This window comes from Solanum tuberosum, unplaced genomic scaffold (assembly GCF_000226075.1).
Source record: "Solanum tuberosum cultivar DM 1-3 516 R44 unplaced genomic scaffold, SolTub_3.0 scf00096, whole genome shotgun sequence".
In the NCBI taxonomy this organism is placed as follows: domain Eukaryota; kingdom Viridiplantae; phylum Streptophyta; class Magnoliopsida; order Solanales; family Solanaceae; genus Solanum; species Solanum tuberosum.
The window spans coordinates 1,269,026-1,287,289 of NW_006239025.1; the positions used below are offsets into that span (position 1 = coordinate 1,269,026).

The following is an 18,264-nucleotide window of genomic DNA, read 5'->3' on the forward strand; positions in this document are numbered from 1 at the left end:
CAAAACAATAGTATTTTATTACGAATTACACGTCGGATCCAGGTAAGTGCACAGATAACCTATCCAGTTTTTATAGGACTCTCTCTAATTTATAGTCAAATTGTTTAATATTTGGATAAAACTTACTGAAACTAGAGTTGTCAAAAAGGGTCAGCCTAGTCCCACCCGTTCCAAATCTCGTGGGTCAAAAAATTTGAAAGGCTAGGGCAGGCTGACCCTTAATTTGAAAGGGCCTAAAAATTTTCAACCCAATCCTAGAAGGGTTGCGGGCAGGGGCGGGCTAGCCTTTTTTTTTTCTTTCATTTTTTGTTCTTTTCAAACTTAAAATAATATGACATCAAGAAGATTTTCAAATCAAATATGACAAACAATGGTGTTTTTTCAATAACACAAGCAAAAAAATTCAGTGTGATTAGCATGTATCTAGGATACTAGATACGCGAGATAGATGTATTTGGTGTGATGCATCCCACATACCCGAGCGAGATAAGAAAGTGGCGAGCGAGATGGGAAGGAGGCGAGGGTGTGGGATTCGTCAATGTATCCTAGATACATGCATAGAGTATATCTAAAACAAATAACACATAATTTTGAGTCTATGTGTCTCTGGACACACCAATATCTGGTAAGATTCATACTATTACAACATAACGTGCATCTAAGTAATTAGCTCATACACTAGTGAAAATCCTATAAGTTACCCCAAAATAAATAGTTTTGGCCCATGGGCCGACTCTGGCCTGATCTCGCTTAAGCCTCAAGGAGCAAGGCTTATATGGATCAGGCTTATAAGCCCTAGTTTTGAAGGGGCTTGAAAAATCTTATTCCCAACCCTACCCCGATAACGGGTTGGGCCACCAGCCCCATGGGCTAAGCCCATTTTGATGGCTCTGGGAAAAATTATATAATTATACAAATATTTTAATTATATTAATTAATTCTTCCTATAATTTGAACTAATTAATAGTTTTATATCAAAATTGAAGTTAGACACACCCGGATATATGTATTTTTGCTATCATATATACTTTGAAACACAATACATAAGGAAAAAAATACTGAGCGAGGATATACGAGTGAGGCGAGTGAGATAGGAAGGAGGCAAGAGTGACAACATGTGTACGTGAATCACACTAGATATATGTATCCAAAATACAAGATACAATCCAAGACATTCTGAAATGGAAATACATGGGAGGGAGACGAGCAGCGAGCGAGAGAGTCAATATATCTCAAATATATGTAAATCACACTGGGATACAATGTATCTGAAATAAATTATAGCAAATTTTGATCTCATATATCTAAGATACATATATCAATACACACAAGATACATGTGCCTCGAATCAAAATCTGACGTGAATGGTAATTTTGAAAACACACGAGAAGACACATAATTAGACCCTATCAATGAAATTTGTGTTGTTTTCTCTTAATTTCAACCAATAGCTAATATGTACTAATAAGGACAATAAAGTATCTAATATTTGTCTAAAACAAAATAACTATAATTGCAAAAATAATACTCCCTCCGTCCCATTTTATGTGGCAACATTTGACCGGGCACGGAGTTTAAGAAATAAATGAAGACTTTGAAATGTTTACCAAATTGCCCTTTAAAAAGTACACTCACTTTTCTCTCTCCTCATAAATGTATTGGAGTATTATTTTAAGATTAAGTGGGACCAACAAGGGTAAAAGAGGAATTGCACCTTTAAATACTTACCATATAAGGAAAGTGACATTCTTTTTGGGACTGACCAAAAAGGAAATGTTGCCACATAAAATGGGACGGAGGGAGTAATTAGATTGGCTACCACTTAAACACCACCGTACAAATGGCTATAACATATAAACCTTTACCGTCAGAGAACTTGAGGCCCAATCAGGCAATAAAAGCTTGTGGCCCAGGCCCAGTAGCAATGCAAAGCCCATTAAAATTATTTTCAGTTAACGTGGTTATCTATAAGCCTCAATCTTGGCCAACTGAAAGAACACCACTACTCAAAATAAGGCATATTCAGCTACACTCGACTTCACGATCAAAAGCTGGTCACAACCAGTAAGATTTTAGATAGACATACAGTGTCGTAAATAGATAAATTCTCTTTTAACATATGAACTTTTAGATAAAGTGATCACACATAGTATCTTCATTTCAAACCGACACATTTATACTTTTCTTTTCAATAAACCAATATAGATATATGTAGTTAAAATCAAGATCTCAGCTAATTTCAAAGTTAAGCTAAGCAAAAGTATTGGCATGGTAGAAGGGATTGCCATTCATGCTTGCACTAACATAATCCTTTCTCTTTTTAAATGTTAAATTTCGTGAAGTATCGTGCTCCACTTACCTAATTGAAAATGTAGAATAAAATACTTTTTTTTTTGTTTCCCACCCGGTGTCTGGAGCCCACATTGAAGTTCTGACTAAATTCGAATTGCGCTCTGCAGGGCCCATTCGGGGGTGACGCTTCCAACAAGATTTTCTCCATACTCAGGGCTCGAACCCGAGACCTCTACTTATTCTTGATAGTTACTTTGCTCACTATTGTCATTATACGAAACAAAAATCACTAAAAACTATTATCTCGAAGTAGTTAAGAAGAACATGGAGAAACAAAAACTACCTAAATGAAAAACTCGGTATATATTTATATTTTGTAATTTAAATACATAGATCATACAAATTTAATTCTCATATTACATCCTGGTATATCTACGGTGGATAGGAAAGGACAAGTCAACATTTTTAGCGGCTTATGATGATAAACCACCATCTCTCAATGGACTTGCGGAGCATGGGAACATATCCTCTATGAATACTAGAAAATACCAGCATTTTCATATTCAAGAATTAATTTTAGCATATGTCCATGGCTTCTTGGACCATACCAATATCCTCTTTCAGCTCAGCAGTGAACTTTTCATCAAAACCCCAATTGGGATTTAACAGCAAGCCATTGTCTTGCCTAACTTTTGGAGGATTCAGAAACAGAATTTCAGTCTCAATTCGCGCAATGGGCTCCTCAGCTTCTTCTTCGAAACCCGATAGTGCTCAAGGTCTCCTTTTTCTCTCCTCTATTTATGTATAATTTGTAAGAATAGAGAATCACTTTTCCATTTTTGTTTGAATGCCTCAATTTATTGCCTTTCAGACTCCGCTCATGAGATTACCCTGAATATGTTGTTGTTGTTAGCAGAGGCGTATCCAGAATTTTGAGATGATGACTGCACTATTACAAAAAGGTGGATCTAAGATATAAATTTGATCGATTTAACATTTAGGTTCTTATCACTAAAAATAATAAAAATTTTAAAATTATAGGTCCAAAGTTATTTTTACCTATCCAAACCACTTAGAGAGATATTACCCAATTTTAAAAAGGAAAATAAAACAAGATAACTAAAAGATTCAAATTTCTAACCTCTGGAGAGGTGCACCCAACATAATCGCACGGTATAATACTTCAAGTGTGGGTTCACATATCTATATTTAAATATTTTTAAAAAATATAACACTACTATATATGATTTCAGGAGGGGAGCATGGGTTCACGTGAACCCGGTGACCCCCTCCTGGTTGTTAGTTTATAGGTTTTGGATTCTAGAATGTTGATAAGTTACTTATATACATATTAAGTGGTTTGTTTTTCAATATAAATACAAGTTTGAGCTAAAGCTATTGGGTTCTGTCAAACGTGTAGGAGAAGTGGTAGCTCCGCTTACACTATAGTAAAAGTTAGAATATGAAAGAACTTTAAAGGTTCAGTCTTTAGTTTTTATGTTCTGAGCTTGTTGTATCTCTTACAAAATTTGTACCAAGTTATTATGGAGATTGATTGAATTACCTGTACTTTGTGCTGGTGGGAAGTAGCAGCTACTGTTGTGGAATAGTCAAGAACCATTATAAAAGAATTTTGGGAACTGGGAATTTGGCTCAAGAAAGCAGTTGAAATGCCACAAGAACATGAAAACTTTCAAAATGTTTGTAGAGTTAGATATCGGTGGGGATGTGGTTATGTGCCATCTTGTGCAATCATCACTTCGTGAGCTAGCTTTTGGGGTTGAATTATGCCCAGAGTCCGTATTCGCATCAATGTGACAATGTACAACTTGATTTTACTAAGATAAGATTATTATACTGCTGAGGTTGATGGTATTTTTGTGAAGTAGTCTCGAAATGGTTTGGCATAAATTTAAGCTTTGTGAAGCATATTTGTCTATTCATCTTATGAGATGTTGCTGAAATTGTTAAAGTATGGAGCTTTCGGAGATGTGATTCATCTTACCATGACATAAAAAATGAACATCATTGTGCAGGGGCCAGTAAAATGGATTATAGCTCTGTAAGCGATGAGGAGTGGAAGAAGAAGTTAACAAATGAACAATTTTACATTACACGGCAAAAGGGTACAGAACGGGCATTCACTGGGTATGATCTTTTTCTATTCATCTTTTCCTTTTATGCTGGAGTGGATCTTTTGTCTTTTGATTATCACTTGTCAGTAAAATTAAATAATATTAGGATGCTAACCATCAGTATTCGAATATTGGTGAGTAGTCTGATGCTTACTGTTGTATTGCTGATTGATCAAATGTTAGCATATACATTTGAGGAGGACAAGGCTGGCTAATTTAAGAATTGGATTTTAGAAGGAAAAGTTTGATGACTTGGGGTATGTAGATGAGATTTTGCGGCAGATTTTTTGAGGGTTCCATTTATAAACCCAACGATTTAGGGGAAACAGTAGACTTCTATACACCTAAACGCAAAAAGAAGGAGAAGTATTTAGAGGGAATGTGTATATTTGGTCCTCATCAGAATCCGATATTTAAAAGTTTCTACAACAATCTTGGCCTTCCAGTTTCAGCTACCTGCGACAACCATCACAATGTCTCTTAGATCTTTTACAAACACACCCTACTTTAACCTTCACATTTCCTATTGTCTTGTAATAATCTGTGTCAAATACTGGACCACTAAACATACTGCTTGTTATTTTACACGTGTCAGAGAGAGGAAGACACGGGGAGGTTGTCAGCATATTGAGTTCGGTATTTCTTCGATCCTACTTAAAAGCAAGAACTAGGAACTAGATGATCTCTTAGGGGTCGTTTGGTAAAGTGTATAGGAATGATGCTAAATAGAGTGTATTAGTAATGCTTGCATTAATACTAGATGATAATAGTCTATGCTAAATTTGAGAATCTTCCCCAAAATTGATTCAGCCCTGAATTCAGAATTCATCTCTAAATGCCCAAGGATCGTTACCACAGACATGATGTGGTATGCTGGAACGTCTCTAGACGTTATGCGTGCAAACAAGTTTCTATATCAAATTGTAGACGATATTTTAATTAAGGATATCCCATGATTGCATTGCTTATATATGTAGTAGTCTAGTAATGTAGTTTCATTGATTGCTTAGTACCCTTCCATTGGGATGGTAAATATGGTGCTATAAATTTTTCGTCGCTGCCTGTTTTACTGATCTCTTCATTGTTCTTGTTTCCAGGGAGTACTGGAACAGTAAGACCCCTGGAACATATCACTGCATTTGCTGCGACACTCCTTTATTTGAGTATGTGTTCTCCTTATATTTGATTATTACTCAAACCATTCTTAATACTTTTGTTATCATTTGTAACCTGAAATTCGATATTGCTTGTTGCAGATCTTCTACCAAATTTGATAGTGGAACCGGGTGGCCATCGTACTACCAGCCCATAGACAACAATGTGAAGTCAAAGATGGACTTGTCTATCATTTTCATGCCTCGTCAAGAAGTTCTATGTGCAGCTTGCGATGCTCATCTTGGGCATGTATTTGATGATGGCCCTCCGCCTACTGGAAAGCGTTACTGCATCAATAGGTACATTACTTTACTTCCTTTAATACAGTCTATGCTCATTCTCAGTTGCTCTGAATTTTGTCATTAGCATTTATATGAGATTGAAACCTAGCTTATTCGTGCAGCGCTTCCCTGAAATTGAAGCCAAAGTAGAAATGTGCTGCGTAGAATACCAAAGTTATCGATTTTACGAGAAATTCAAGATATCAAGCTGCAGAATTATTCATATGCAGGAATAATGTTGCTTCTAAAGTTTCAATTAAACTTGAGAGTTTCTTCTGTGTGATGTGTTAAAAGTTCATATGTTCACATATACATAATATATAAGTTGGTCAAATGTACTCATTTTTAGCATACTCTACGTAGATATCTTACATGTTCATACTCTGCGTACACTCTATCCACCTCAGATCCCATTTCGTGAGACTACATTTGGTATGTTATTTGGTATGTTGTTGTATGTTCATAGTTTTATTGGCACTTGTATATTTGGGGAAAAGTTATCTTTGTGATTGTTCACGACGTTTCGATGCTGTAACAACGTAACAATTATGTGATCACTTATGTAACCCACAAATTTTTTAGCTTTATAGTAAACTATTCGTAAAGTCTTTATTATGTAATGCTTTTCGATTTTCAAGTTTCAACATTCTTTGTACCAAAAACCTTTTAACATTTTCAAAATGTAAATACTATTCCTTTCGTCTATATTTGACTTGACACATCTATATATTTATATAAAGGAGGAACATAGACAATGTGATGTGACACCTCTCTATGGCCTCCATTTACATTTATCTTTTTCCTCCTTTTTTTTTACCATTTTTCTTCATTTAATTATTTATTTTATTTTAATAACTCATAAAGTCTTTATATTCAATTACTCAACTTTTCATCTCCCACTATGATATATCTTCTTTATTAGGTATAATGTGCATATATTCATAACTCTCATAATTTTCAACTTTTCATATTCATAACCCTCTTCCACCATAATATATCTTCTTTATTAGATATAATATGCATATAGTTATAACTCTCATAATTTACAACTTTTCATATTCATAACCATTAAATATGAAAGTTACTTTATGATATTCCTCTATTATTTCTATATAAATTCATTTTTTTTGTTTCATGAGATTTTATCCAAAGTTATCCTTCATTTTTACTATAGTATTATATTCATGCTTTTATTTGGCTTGAAAACGAAGAAGAAGAACAAAACTCTTGAATATTGATAGGCTTGTGAAGTGGATATTGACAACAACTTAGATAATTATGTATTGATTTCTTTTTCCTTCTATTTTTAATGATATGTGTATTGTACTATTCCTTTTTACTTTTTTTTTATATATATCTCTATGATGTCTCTTAAATTTAATTTTTTACGAAGAAAGCATTTGGATAGTGATAGATTTGTGAATTGGATATCAACAAGAGTAATGTCTCTCTGCTTTTGTTTGACTTGAAAAAGAAGAGGAAAGCTCTTGAATATTGATAGACTTGTGAAGTGGATATGACAAGATTTTAGACAATATGTATTGATTTTGTTTTTCCTTCAATTTTTTATTTTAATGGTTAAAGTCACAATGATATATGTATTGTATTATTTCTTTCTTGTGTATCTTTATGATGACTTTTAAGTTTAATTCTTGTATGAACTTCTTATTGTTGTAAATCTATAATTTCTTTTAGTTCTAATTAGTATTATAAATTAGTACTAGATTTATCTCTAAAATTCAATATAAGAAGATGATGTATGTATATTTAGTCAAATATATATTGTATCGGGATAAATAACTTAAATATAGAATAAATACGAGAAGAGGGCATTTTGGGTCATCATTGTTTGAGTTCATATTGGCTTACATGCTCATAATGTTTTGAAATTATAATAACAATAATTAATTGACTTTACTTTTTAAGAACAAGAACGCTAATTATATTTTTTTCATGTTATAAAAATTATTATTCTACATTAAAGTTAATTGGTACGTAGAAGTTCCAGGATTAAAATATTACTCATTATTTAATTGTAACTATTACTTATTTACAGTAAAAGTATATTAATTATAATTACCAAATCCAATACATATCACCTATTCTTTAAAACTATATTTATTTATTTCTTCTTCTATCGGTTTTTTTTTCACTTTCAAAAAATAGTGTATTTATGTTATTTATTTTAAATCGTTATAAATCATAAGAATATTCTTTCATCTAAAGAAGATATTACATGTAATTTTTTTCCATATTTTTTGCCTATGGAACCAAATTATACATCTATACTTTTATAGGAAGGTATAATATAATTATTTTATTTTATTATTCTTTTTATGTATGAAGAAAATTCTCAAAAAAAGTATTTAAAAAATTTCAACTAAAATTCAAATATAATAAATATACATAAGAAGACTATATATATATATAATACCTCTTTTATGTAAATAATATTTAGTAAATTATTTTTGTTTTCATGACAGCGCGATAATAAGCAACAAATAAAATAATTATTTTACTATATCACCTCTAATTATTATAAATCATCTTACTCATTAGGAAATGAATTAAAAATAATGATTACTTAATAATAAAGGTAAAATGAGTATAAACGATAAATTATCTATTAGCTTTCCAAACAAAACAAATAAATATAAACATCTAACTTTTTGTATCTTTAACAATTAAAAATGAACGGAGGCTAAAAAAAAGAAATTATGAAATTGGAGGATTTTTTTTTGAAAAAAAAGAAGATTTTAGCTTTGACTTCCACTTTGAAAAAAAATTCAATCTTCTTTAAAATCCTACGTGTCACATTCTTATTGGTCACCATTCAAATATACATAAGTCCGCGATACAGAGGATTATAGCCAAATACTTCAATATGGGGGGAACTGTAAAGACTAGAACCTGAACTGCCGATGACACTACCAAACCGTTAATTAACAGCCGTCAAGAAAAACCGACGCAGCCATTGCCGCCGTTGAGTCACAAAGATTAAAGATCGTTTTTTTCTGGGATTTTGTGCTTGTGGGTGTTTTCTTTTTTGATTTTTTTTGAGAAAGGGGTTCTATGGGTGTTCAAGATTATAGCTTTTTGAGAGATCTTCAAGTGGAATTCAAAGATTATGAAGTTACAAATAAGTTCTCTTTGTGTTTCTGGTTATACTTGAATGAACCCTCAACTTTACCCTCTACAATCCTTTACCAGGTTTTCCTTTTTTTTTTGCTCACTGAAAAAAATGCTGTTTTTTCAGTTCTTTTTGAGTAGTTATGTGTATCAGTTTTGTGTATTTGCTGCTTCATTTTGTCTAACTAGTTAGTGTATGACTGTTGTTCGTGTTGGGAATGAGATGGGGTTTTGGGGGTATTCCTTTTATTTAACATTCTTATGGCGGTTACATTCTTTTTGCTGATTTAGGTTATACTCTTGTGGAAAGATTTTTAGAATGCTTTGTCATACTTTCTTTACCTCTTTTATATGATTTTCCTTGAGCTGGGGTCTATGATAAACAGCCTCTCTACCTTCCGAGGTAGGGGTAAGGTGTGCGTACACTCTATCCTCTAGGGTCCTCACTGGTGGGATTGGATTGGATATACTGTTGTTGTTGATGTCTTGTGGAAAGATTTTTACTTTATAGATCGTCCATGGTTTAGGAATTGGCGAGTTGCAAATTGTTTCTTCAGGCTAATGTGAATTGTTCATGTTCTTTTGTTTTTTGCTTTTATGGATATGTTTTTCTTATTTATTGTGCAGATACCCTCTTAAGTTCAGTTTGTTTGGTAGTTTGCAACTTAGCAAAGTCTTTTTTTTAGTTTTTATGTTGTGTTTTGGATTACCTTACTGTCTTTATTTAAGCCTATATTCTGTTCATTATTACTTTGTGTGCCTGCTTTAGCTCTTGATTTTTGGTAATTGAATCTCTGACCACATATAGCTATCTGCAAATCATGCTTTTCTACTAAAGAACAGATTTTTTGAGAGTTGCAACTATTCGAAGACATAAACCTAGCCATACCTCGTATTATCAAGGAAGAGGCTTTTGAATCTTTATGATCACTTCATTGAATATGTTGTGCAAGATATAATTGTGTCCTTTGCACCATTTTCCTTTGATATAGTTGATGATGTTTGTCAATTATGCAGGAGCATCCAGATGTCACATCCCATGCTCCTTTCCTGTTACTTGATGAGAGGAAGAAGATTTTACTTTTCCCTTCACTAATTTCAAGCCATTCAAATATTACTTCCTGGAGAGAAGTTGCACATGCAATTTCTGAATGTGAATTTCCTACCAAGAAATGGGTTCATGTTGGATGTGAGGTAAATAACTTGGACTCGCCCTAGTTCCTATAATTGCATTCTTAGCACTTGATGTGTGTTTTGCAATTTATATACTCTTAACCTTGTTGTGTTACTACTTTCTCACTCCACCATGCCCATTGTTACCTTCTACAGTAGTTTTTTTGCTCATTGTCACTATATTAGATATATTGATTTTGTCGTTAAGTTTTCTCTGGAAAAGCGAATTTTAACACAAGAATACGGAAACTAAAAGACTGGCCTTACACCTAGTCGCTTTTCACTTTGTCAAGTGAAGTTTTTCTGCCCCAAAAGTTAGCAAAGCCGGATTGATGTGAAACTCATTATCCAATAGATCCATGAGTCATCTGCTTCACTGGTTTCCATCCAACATACTAGACTAGTGACATCAGTATGCTTGTTCTGACAGCACAAACTAGACCAGAATTAGTATAATTACTGGTGTGACATGATGTGTAAGAAAAAATTGAATGTAATGCACAAACGAGATCTTTATATGATGTTCGTTGATATGGAACAAAGGTAATACACTAATTGAATCATCATCTAAATCTATCACCAGTCCAAAGATCTCATAAGGTTGTTATCTGCTCTTCTCTGAAAGCCAGATTCTTGGTGACTGTCTTGTTTCATGGCTGTTTAAGCAACACTTATTAGTGGAGTATTTCAGGTCACACAAGATCTTTTGCACCTCTACTTTGATGGGAAGATTGTAGGTGAGAAGTGTTTGACTTCCTCACCCTCACTCAGTAATGATATGGGATCAGACAATTCTAGAATATCTTTGACTTGCATTAGTGGAAAGGATTCTCAGCTGGATGGTTATGTGCACAGTTCAGAGCTCTTTCCTATACTATCAACTATAGAAAATCACTATGTTAAGGTAAGCAGAATTGTCATTAATTTTACGAAGATCGTCTCTACTCATGTATTTACTAGTTTCTGCTATGTGCACCTATCAGGACCCTCCAGTACAACTATCTATTGATAGTTCAAGCGCCTATGAAATTGAAGAAGACAGTGATGGTGTTTGGAGCATTGTTGGTGGAAAGGTAAAAAATATATACTGCTTCGAAATATATTGGGAGAAATATCCAGGGGATCTGGAAACAGACCAAATCTTGACAAATTATTTGGACACAAATCAGTATAGTAAGAAACATTATAAAAAATTGATCCCTGCTTCCCCGTACGAACTTCTAGCTCTGTGTTGTGAATAATCTTCCCAAGATCGAGTACTGTTACTTTAGAATGTGTTGAACATCTGCGTTAATCCTCAATTTTTTCATGCATCTTCTATTTAAAGTTGATTTTTAAGTGATGGGATCAAATCTAGGCGGTGAAAGCTTGCTACATTACATCAAATCCACATGACTCGAAGTCCTTGATAGACATCCGAATGTCATTGACAACCGTTGAATATTCAAGATCAGCAATGGTTTACTTTGATATTTTACCAGCAATAAAGGCATACTTCAGAATTTCTTGTAACACTAATTCTTCTCGTTTCTCCTCATTTGTTCCGCAAAAGGTGAAAAGTGTGGGTTTTGCGAGTTTTTTGCAAATATTTTCTGTAGATTTGCTTATTGTCCAAACAGCAAAGTCCTTCAGAAATGACAGCAGCAAAGTAGGTTGAACTATGAAAAAAATTGCAAAAGTTCTGCATTTCTTTTGTGAAACATGAGGCGGAGAAACAGCAGAACTAGCATTGCGAAACTGCTAATCTTAAAAGTTAAAATCTTCAAGGGTTGTCAATGAAGATCTGACATCTCTCCAGAACTTGGAGGATTGTGGACCTGTATTGCCATGCAATATGTCATATAACTTTGCATTATATTGAGAGCGACTTTGTAATTTTATGAGCTGTTGCACAGTGACATGTACAATTGTTGGTAAAGCTCATTATCTGCTCATCCGTTTTTCCTAATGCTTTTTCATTTCTATATTACGAGGGACTATTTGACTAGGCAGAAAAATAGTTATCCTCAAAATGGGCATTTATGCCTATTTGATTAGGCATTTCTTCTTATATGAGGTAATAATGCAGAATTTATTAAAGTGAGACTGATCCAAGCACACTATCCTTTAAAGGTAATTAGTGTGCTGGTTGAAGTAGGGGTGAGAAGGCACAGAGAGAGAGAGAATATTCTGAGATGAACATGGTGAAAAGCTGTCGGTTGTAAAACTGATGCTCTCATAAAGATTAAAATAGCTAGAGGGAGTTTGCTGAAGCATTTATGTCTTTATGTTATCTGATACGAGTTTTATTTACTCCTCTAACTATATATTTAAAGCAGGCCTCCTGTCGGAGAAACTTTGATATAGATGTAACACTGATGGATAACTTTAGCCGCCCCATGACTGAAGAAGCGGAGGTTTGTCATTTATTTGTCTATATAAAAAAATTAAGTGAAGTCTGTAAGTTGCTGCAACTGTTCTTATCCATATATGTTATGCTTTCAAAGGTTGTTGCTTCGCTTGTGTACTCTGATGATAATACACCGGTTGAGAAGCCAGTTGATGCTGATGCAGCCCTTCTTACAAGTTATGATGGAATTGAATATGCTTCTTCTGATAGACCAAGCAAAGTAATAAGTGGACGTGCTTCCTTTAAGCTCAAGATATCTCAGGTACTGGATAGTTGTATCTCTTCTTTTAATACCTGCAAGACAAAGTGGGCAGAAGTGTTTGTTGATTGCAATCTTGAATTAGAGAATAGTTGCTTTGACGAAGGTATATTTATTAACACAGTCTCTACTTGGAAAGAAGATATGCGATTAACGAGGCAAATATTGTCCGTGCTTGTTCCTTTTACCATCGAATTATTTTACATGATCATAGCTGTTGCAAATTTGACATTGAATCCTGCCAATCTGTGCCACCAGAGTTAGAATGATAATATTCTACGGGATGAGCACATCAATATGGATATATTATGCCTCATAAAAATCATCCTAGTTTATAATCTGTGAACTTGACTACTTGTGGACCGTTTTATGTAGCTGGTCGAACGTAAACACCATTACAACATCAAGTAGAGTGCATTGTTGTAGTTCACTTATACCTGGTAATTGACGAGAGTTATGCTTGGAGATGAATAAACATACTAATGCTATCTGATTACTTAGATAATGCTTCTTTCTATTAAATCCATTTAGAAAATTAATCTTTTGTCTCAATTGCAGCTTTCATCCAAGTGCGATAACAGGCTGTTTCGCATTAGGTTTGACATTCCAAAACTGGGTAAATATCCTTTCCTTGAGGTATTTTCCAGACCAATACGGTGTATTTCTCGGAATCGCAGCACACGGGCGACCTCTCTAATGTTGAGGAAATCATCTTTGGGGATCCATTTGCTAAATAGATCTCAATCTCCTGTGTTGGACGATGGATCTTCTGACCATCTCTGTATTGTACGTGAAGCAAAACAAAGTCCATCATCAAAACGGGTCAAATTAGGACAAGAGAAACTATGTGCAAATTTTAAGGATGATTTTGTGCTGAAGCAAGCTAATGGTGGTTCAAGATCTCATTCCTGGACCTCTGAGGTATTTTTAATATCTGCCTCGTCCTAGTATTTTTGTAGCAGGTCGTGATAGATATGGTAGTGACACTATTGCTTAGATCATGTAACTAAGAGTATATGTTTATGAATGCTGCACCTTGTATAACTACCTTTTTTTAAAAAATTCAAATTTCCAGCTTTATTGGTATAAAAGGGAAAAACAATTACATCACTCATTTGGGCCTAGTGCCCAAATCCAAGTTCAAACAAAACGATAAGTAAAATAGGGCCATATAACTACCTTACTTGTTAAGTGGGTGAATAAGGTTGAAAGTATAAGTCATTGCTGGTTTTGAAAATGAAGTTTCTTCTTGTCATCAAGTTTTTGTCCTCAGTGTTATTAAAAGCCATCGTCTCTTAAGTGATGAAGCGATGCGAAGCAAGGGGTTATTGGTTCTTGGGTGAGGTCATGCTCTTCAGAGAACTGTGCACTTCAAACCATGATGCACAAAGTGATCCAAATGAGAAATGTTTGGTTTTTTTGAATCTTAACTGTGAGGAATTAGATTAACATTGCCAATTTGCCATTATTGTATATTGGATGTCGTCCTTAGTTTCTAACTGTAATTTGGTTTTTACAGTGTCAAATTCATATATGTACGGTGTTTAATATTTTCCGTAAACCGTGCAATTCACTCATGTACCTTGTTGCTTTTTCGTGCTTTCACTTCTAGAAATGCTGGTACTTCTGTTTTTTTCTCTTAATACCACTCCGTCTTCTCAGGAATGTTTTCTAAAACTTCTTATTTGGCGACAAGTTTTTCCTATTATGCATGTCATCATTCAAGGGACTGTGATCTCGAATAATGTTTTTACTACCTGCATTTCTCTTCAATATTTATTGCTGGTGCGCGATCATCATCATGATTATTCTTCCTTTCATTGTATCCTATACCATTTTTTGTCCTTAAAATCTTTTCTTGTTGACAACTTCTTATACCCGACCTTATTGTTATCATCACTCTCACTAACACATGCATTGAAAATAGGATAACCATGCACATCAGAACTCTTTGGTGGCAAGACCAGTAAGCCATGGTGGGGCAGAAAATTTCTCCTCTGATTCAGAGAACAGTGAAACTACGAACTCGCCCATTGATGACTTGCCAAGTAACAGAGATCCAATCTCTGATATGGTTGTTTTTAAATACTGTCTCGCTGATCTGAACGAGAGGCGTCTTCTTCTCAAGGAAATGGCAATGACTGCTAAAGAAGAAGAACTTGCAACCTTTGCCGAGAGAGTCTCTTTATTCTCTGGATGTTCACACCACAGGTATATTTTTTTTATATTGTTGCATATTGAGGTGTCTTTGAATGGTATATTAACACCATCTAGTTTTTAGGGCCACTTTTGGCATTTATTCCCTTCTTTCAGAGTTACGTTGTTATTTCATTGAAGTTCTGAAAGAACGGAATATGTATAGAGCATATGCATGCGCAAGCAAAAAAACATTTGCGATTTATCTCATGGCAGAAAATCAGAAGGTTTTTTGTGTGTTATGGTTTATGTCATTTTCCTTTATATTTGTCCCCTGTGGCCCTGACTCCTGAGCATTTGAAATCGCTTACTCTTTGGAAGAAAACAAGTAACATATGAAAAAGTAAAAAGATAGGAAATCTGGAAGGGTAATACCAAAATGATATTGACATCCAATATGTAAAAGAAATCGTCATAAATCTGCTTCTGAGAAAATTAAGTCGTAGAAAAAATGACTAGCACAAGGCATAGCTGTTTTCCCAAGTTTTTTCCTCATTAATTCATGAGGTTTAGAATCATGTTTTCTTAAATGACTAATATAAAGTAAACGTTATTTCTGAAAAGCAACAAGATTATCTCTAACATCACAAATAGGATCAACTATCAATTTAGGATGAAAGGGTTGCTTATATCATGGTCGGGATAAAAACATGTGCACTTGCAATATGCTTCTAGGGAAAATTTGAACTATTGGAATTAATACATTGATTTTAAATTTATGGATCAGGGTTAGATTGACACACAGTTCAATATGATATAAACAAAATGCACATGTCTTGGTTTCAATTTTCATTTCATTGTTGTCATCACTATTTAGTGACCTTGCATGCTGTTGTCTGAATCACATTACCTTTTTAGGCATCAAATATCAATTTCAAAGAGGCTGATAGAAGAGGGAATTAACTGTTGGAACTTAATATCCAACGATAACCACCATGTCCTTTGGGAGAATTTGGTGTCCGGGCTTCAAGAGCATTTCCTGAAGATGACATTTGGTCGTATCAGATCTCTAACTCATCAGGTTCTCTTTTTTCTCTCTTAACTGGTAGGAAGTCTGAAAGAATACTTCAAAGAGGGCTATTTAGAAGTTAGTGTGATTACCACATGTTCTCTGAGGTTCCAAATCCACTTACTCACCAAATTCGGAACTATATTCCTTTTTTTAACTTGTAATGTCAATCGCGTTTGGGAAGATTTGGTGGATTTTTTCCGCAGAAGACTAGATTAAGTTTAAAGGAAAAGGGAAAGAGAAGCATCCCTTTTTGGCGGAGAGAATAATTATCTGTCATATAAAATTTGTGAATTCTCATTTTTCTATTCCAAAGTCATTTTTTGTTGGCATGTGGTTATTTTGGACAGCGTGAAAGGCCAATTTGCATATTAAGGGTGTGGCTAATATGTAGTGGGTGTAAACCTTGGAGACCAGGGTTCAAAATTCCAATAGAAACAAAAAAAAACACTAGGTTAGGTGGGGGCGTGGGGCAGAATCACCAGTACTTGTGTTGGTGGGAGGTAGCAAGTATCCAGTGGAATAGTTGAGTTGTGTGCAAGTTGGCCTTTTGACAATTCCAAAACTATTTTGACAATATTACCAACTCTGAAAATTATTTGCTTGTCTTGCTGATGAATTTGTCCAACTTCCAGGATTTCAACCTCCTGAGGAGAGTCTCTGGTTGTCAAGATCTAGTGTCTCAAGACAACTTTGAAAAGTTGTGGTGTTGGCTGTACCCAGTAGCTTTTACATTGTCACAGCAATGTATTTCTTCATTGTGGGGTTCGACATCACCCATGTGGATCGAAGGGTTCATAACCAAGGAAGAAGCAGAATCTTCACTTAAAAGTCTGGGAGCTCTTCAAGAACCAGGTACTTATATACTGCGGTTTCCTACATCAAGGAGCTGGCCCCACCCTGACGCTGGTAACTTGGTTGTCACTTATGTTGGAAGTGACTATACCATTCACCATAGACTTATGTCCCTCGAGTTCATTTACAGGTAAATGTACTATGTTCTTGTTGTTCTCTTTCTTACTTTTACCTATTTCCATTGCATTGTAAGATTTTCTATGTGAAAGAAAGTTTGGGAGCATGTGAGACATACAGAGTTGATCTCAGCATCACTAAGAGTGTTCTTTTCTATTGTCCATTGTAGTTCTGGGGTCAAGGGAACGACGATAAGGCCAATTCAAGACATGCTGCTTGAACAGCCTGAGCTCAGGCGACTCGGAAGGCAAGATTTCTTACTCTTTTGATCATCCATTTATTCAGCCAACTCATTTATTCTTCTTTAAGTAATTTTTAGAAATCTTGAAATTGCAGGATTGTGAGAAGCCAGTAGGTCACTCAAGATTTATACTTGTATAGCCATATCAGAGAAATGAAAAAAAGGAAGTGTTCAAAGGAGAAAGAGAAACTAAGAGGGGGGATGGGGTTTTATACTTCGTATATATGAATGTCTGAGCAATTTGTGAATGTAAACGATGTGATAGATTTTTGTAAACCTCCTCCTGCTTGACTGGAAATTGAAAACCTCTTAGTAGGGAAGCGTGTTCGCCTGGTGCAATTTCAGATTTGTCATACTTGATGGATTTCAGATACTAATAGAATGCAATAACATATTCAGTGTAATTCCAACAAAATGCCCTAAAGCAAAAATAACTTTTGAATATTGACACTCTCACTTGTTATGATTTGTTCGTGTGAACAACCCCCAACTACAAAAAAAATAATTCAAACTTTATACCTAATTTAATAATTAAACACTCCCAAACGTCAAAAAGATCTGCTTTTCCCCCCCCCAAAAAGATGCTTCTTGCTTTTCACAAGATTCATGCGGCAGTTTGGAGCTATATAAATTAAAGAGAGTATTAATAGCATGTTTGACAGGTCAAACATTTTCCAAGAAAATCAATCCTTGTAATGTTGATAATATTCTCAACATCCACATAATTGTAAAACGACAGCTGGTGCCATATTAATTATGAGACCAAATAATATATGTCACATTTCAACCTGCTTTGGTAAATGGTAAGAGCCTAGTATGTGATGTGTGGATTAGGTGTACGTCACGAGTTTGAATTCTATTGTACACAAAAGTCTAATATATAAGTGGAGAAGAGTTGATTATGCAAATGTAAAGGCCATCATTTAGATTTTGTTCCTAGTTTTAATAGTTGTACAAATATAGCCTTCGGAAAAAAAACATTTTGAACAACGTTAGATTCATGTCTAATTTTTACTCATATATTGCTCAATGT

General features: G+C 34.4%; 2 protein-coding genes across 3 annotated transcripts; both read left to right on the forward strand.

The window, feature by feature from the left end:
* The first annotated feature begins 2,852 nt into the window (after nucleotides 1–2,852).
* Nucleotides 2,853–6,387, forward strand: LOC102591898 (peptide methionine sulfoxide reductase B1, chloroplastic). Of its 2 annotated transcripts, none has more exons than XM_015309169.1 (5): nucleotides 2,853–3,068; nucleotides 4,329–4,440; nucleotides 5,525–5,590; nucleotides 5,684–5,881; nucleotides 5,973–6,387. In XM_015309169.1, the coding sequence occupies exons 1-5, from the start codon at nucleotides 2,876–2,878 to the stop codon at nucleotides 6,097–6,099; spliced, it is 696 nt and encodes a 231-aa protein (XP_015164655.1). In that variant the 5' UTR covers nucleotides 2,853–2,875; the 3' UTR covers nucleotides 6,100–6,387. The 2 variants fall into 2 exon arrangements, with proteins under 2 accessions (XP_015164655.1, XP_006348344.1); XM_006348282.2 differs by having other exon boundaries at nucleotides 2,854–3,068; nucleotides 5,986–6,387.
* Nucleotides 6,388–8,761: 2,374 nt separating this feature from the next.
* On the forward strand, nucleotides 8,762–17,580 carry LOC102592228 (uncharacterized). The gene is made up of 12 exons (XM_006348283.2): nucleotides 8,762–9,073; nucleotides 10,010–10,186; nucleotides 10,857–11,069; nucleotides 11,149–11,238; nucleotides 12,484–12,561; nucleotides 12,652–12,816; nucleotides 13,372–13,734; nucleotides 14,741–15,024; nucleotides 15,868–16,030; nucleotides 16,654–17,003; nucleotides 17,160–17,237; nucleotides 17,327–17,580. The coding sequence occupies exons 1-12, from the start codon at nucleotides 8,936–8,938 to the stop codon at nucleotides 17,343–17,345; spliced, it is 2,118 nt and encodes a 705-aa protein (XP_006348345.1). The 5' UTR covers nucleotides 8,762–8,935; the 3' UTR covers nucleotides 17,346–17,580.
* The last annotated feature ends 684 nt before the right edge of the window (nucleotides 17,581–18,264 follow it).

Bases quoted from the DNA above. Each gene is read 5' to 3' on its own strand.
- LOC102592228 (XM_006348283.2), top strand. From the start codon at position 8,936: ATGGGTGTTCAAGATTATAGCTTTTTGAGAGATCTTCAAGTGGAATTC. The intron at 11,239-12,483 runs GTAAAAAATATA...TATTTAAAGCAG, and splicing joins GGAGCATTGTTGGTGGAAAG to GCCTCCTGTCGGAGAAACTT. The intron at 16,031-16,653 runs GTTCTCTTTTTT...TCCAACTTCCAG, and splicing joins TCAGATCTCTAACTCATCAG to GATTTCAACCTCCTGAGGAG.
- LOC102591898 (XM_015309169.1), top strand. From the start codon at position 2,876: ATGTCCATGGCTTCTTGGACCATACCAATATCCTCTTTCAGCTCAGCA. The intron at 4,441-5,524 runs GTATGATCTTTT...TCTTGTTTCCAG, and splicing joins ACAGAACGGGCATTCACTGG to GGAGTACTGGAACAGTAAGA. The intron at 5,591-5,683 runs GTATGTGTTCTC...TGCTTGTTGCAG, and splicing joins TGCGACACTCCTTTATTTGA to ATCTTCTACCAAATTTGATA.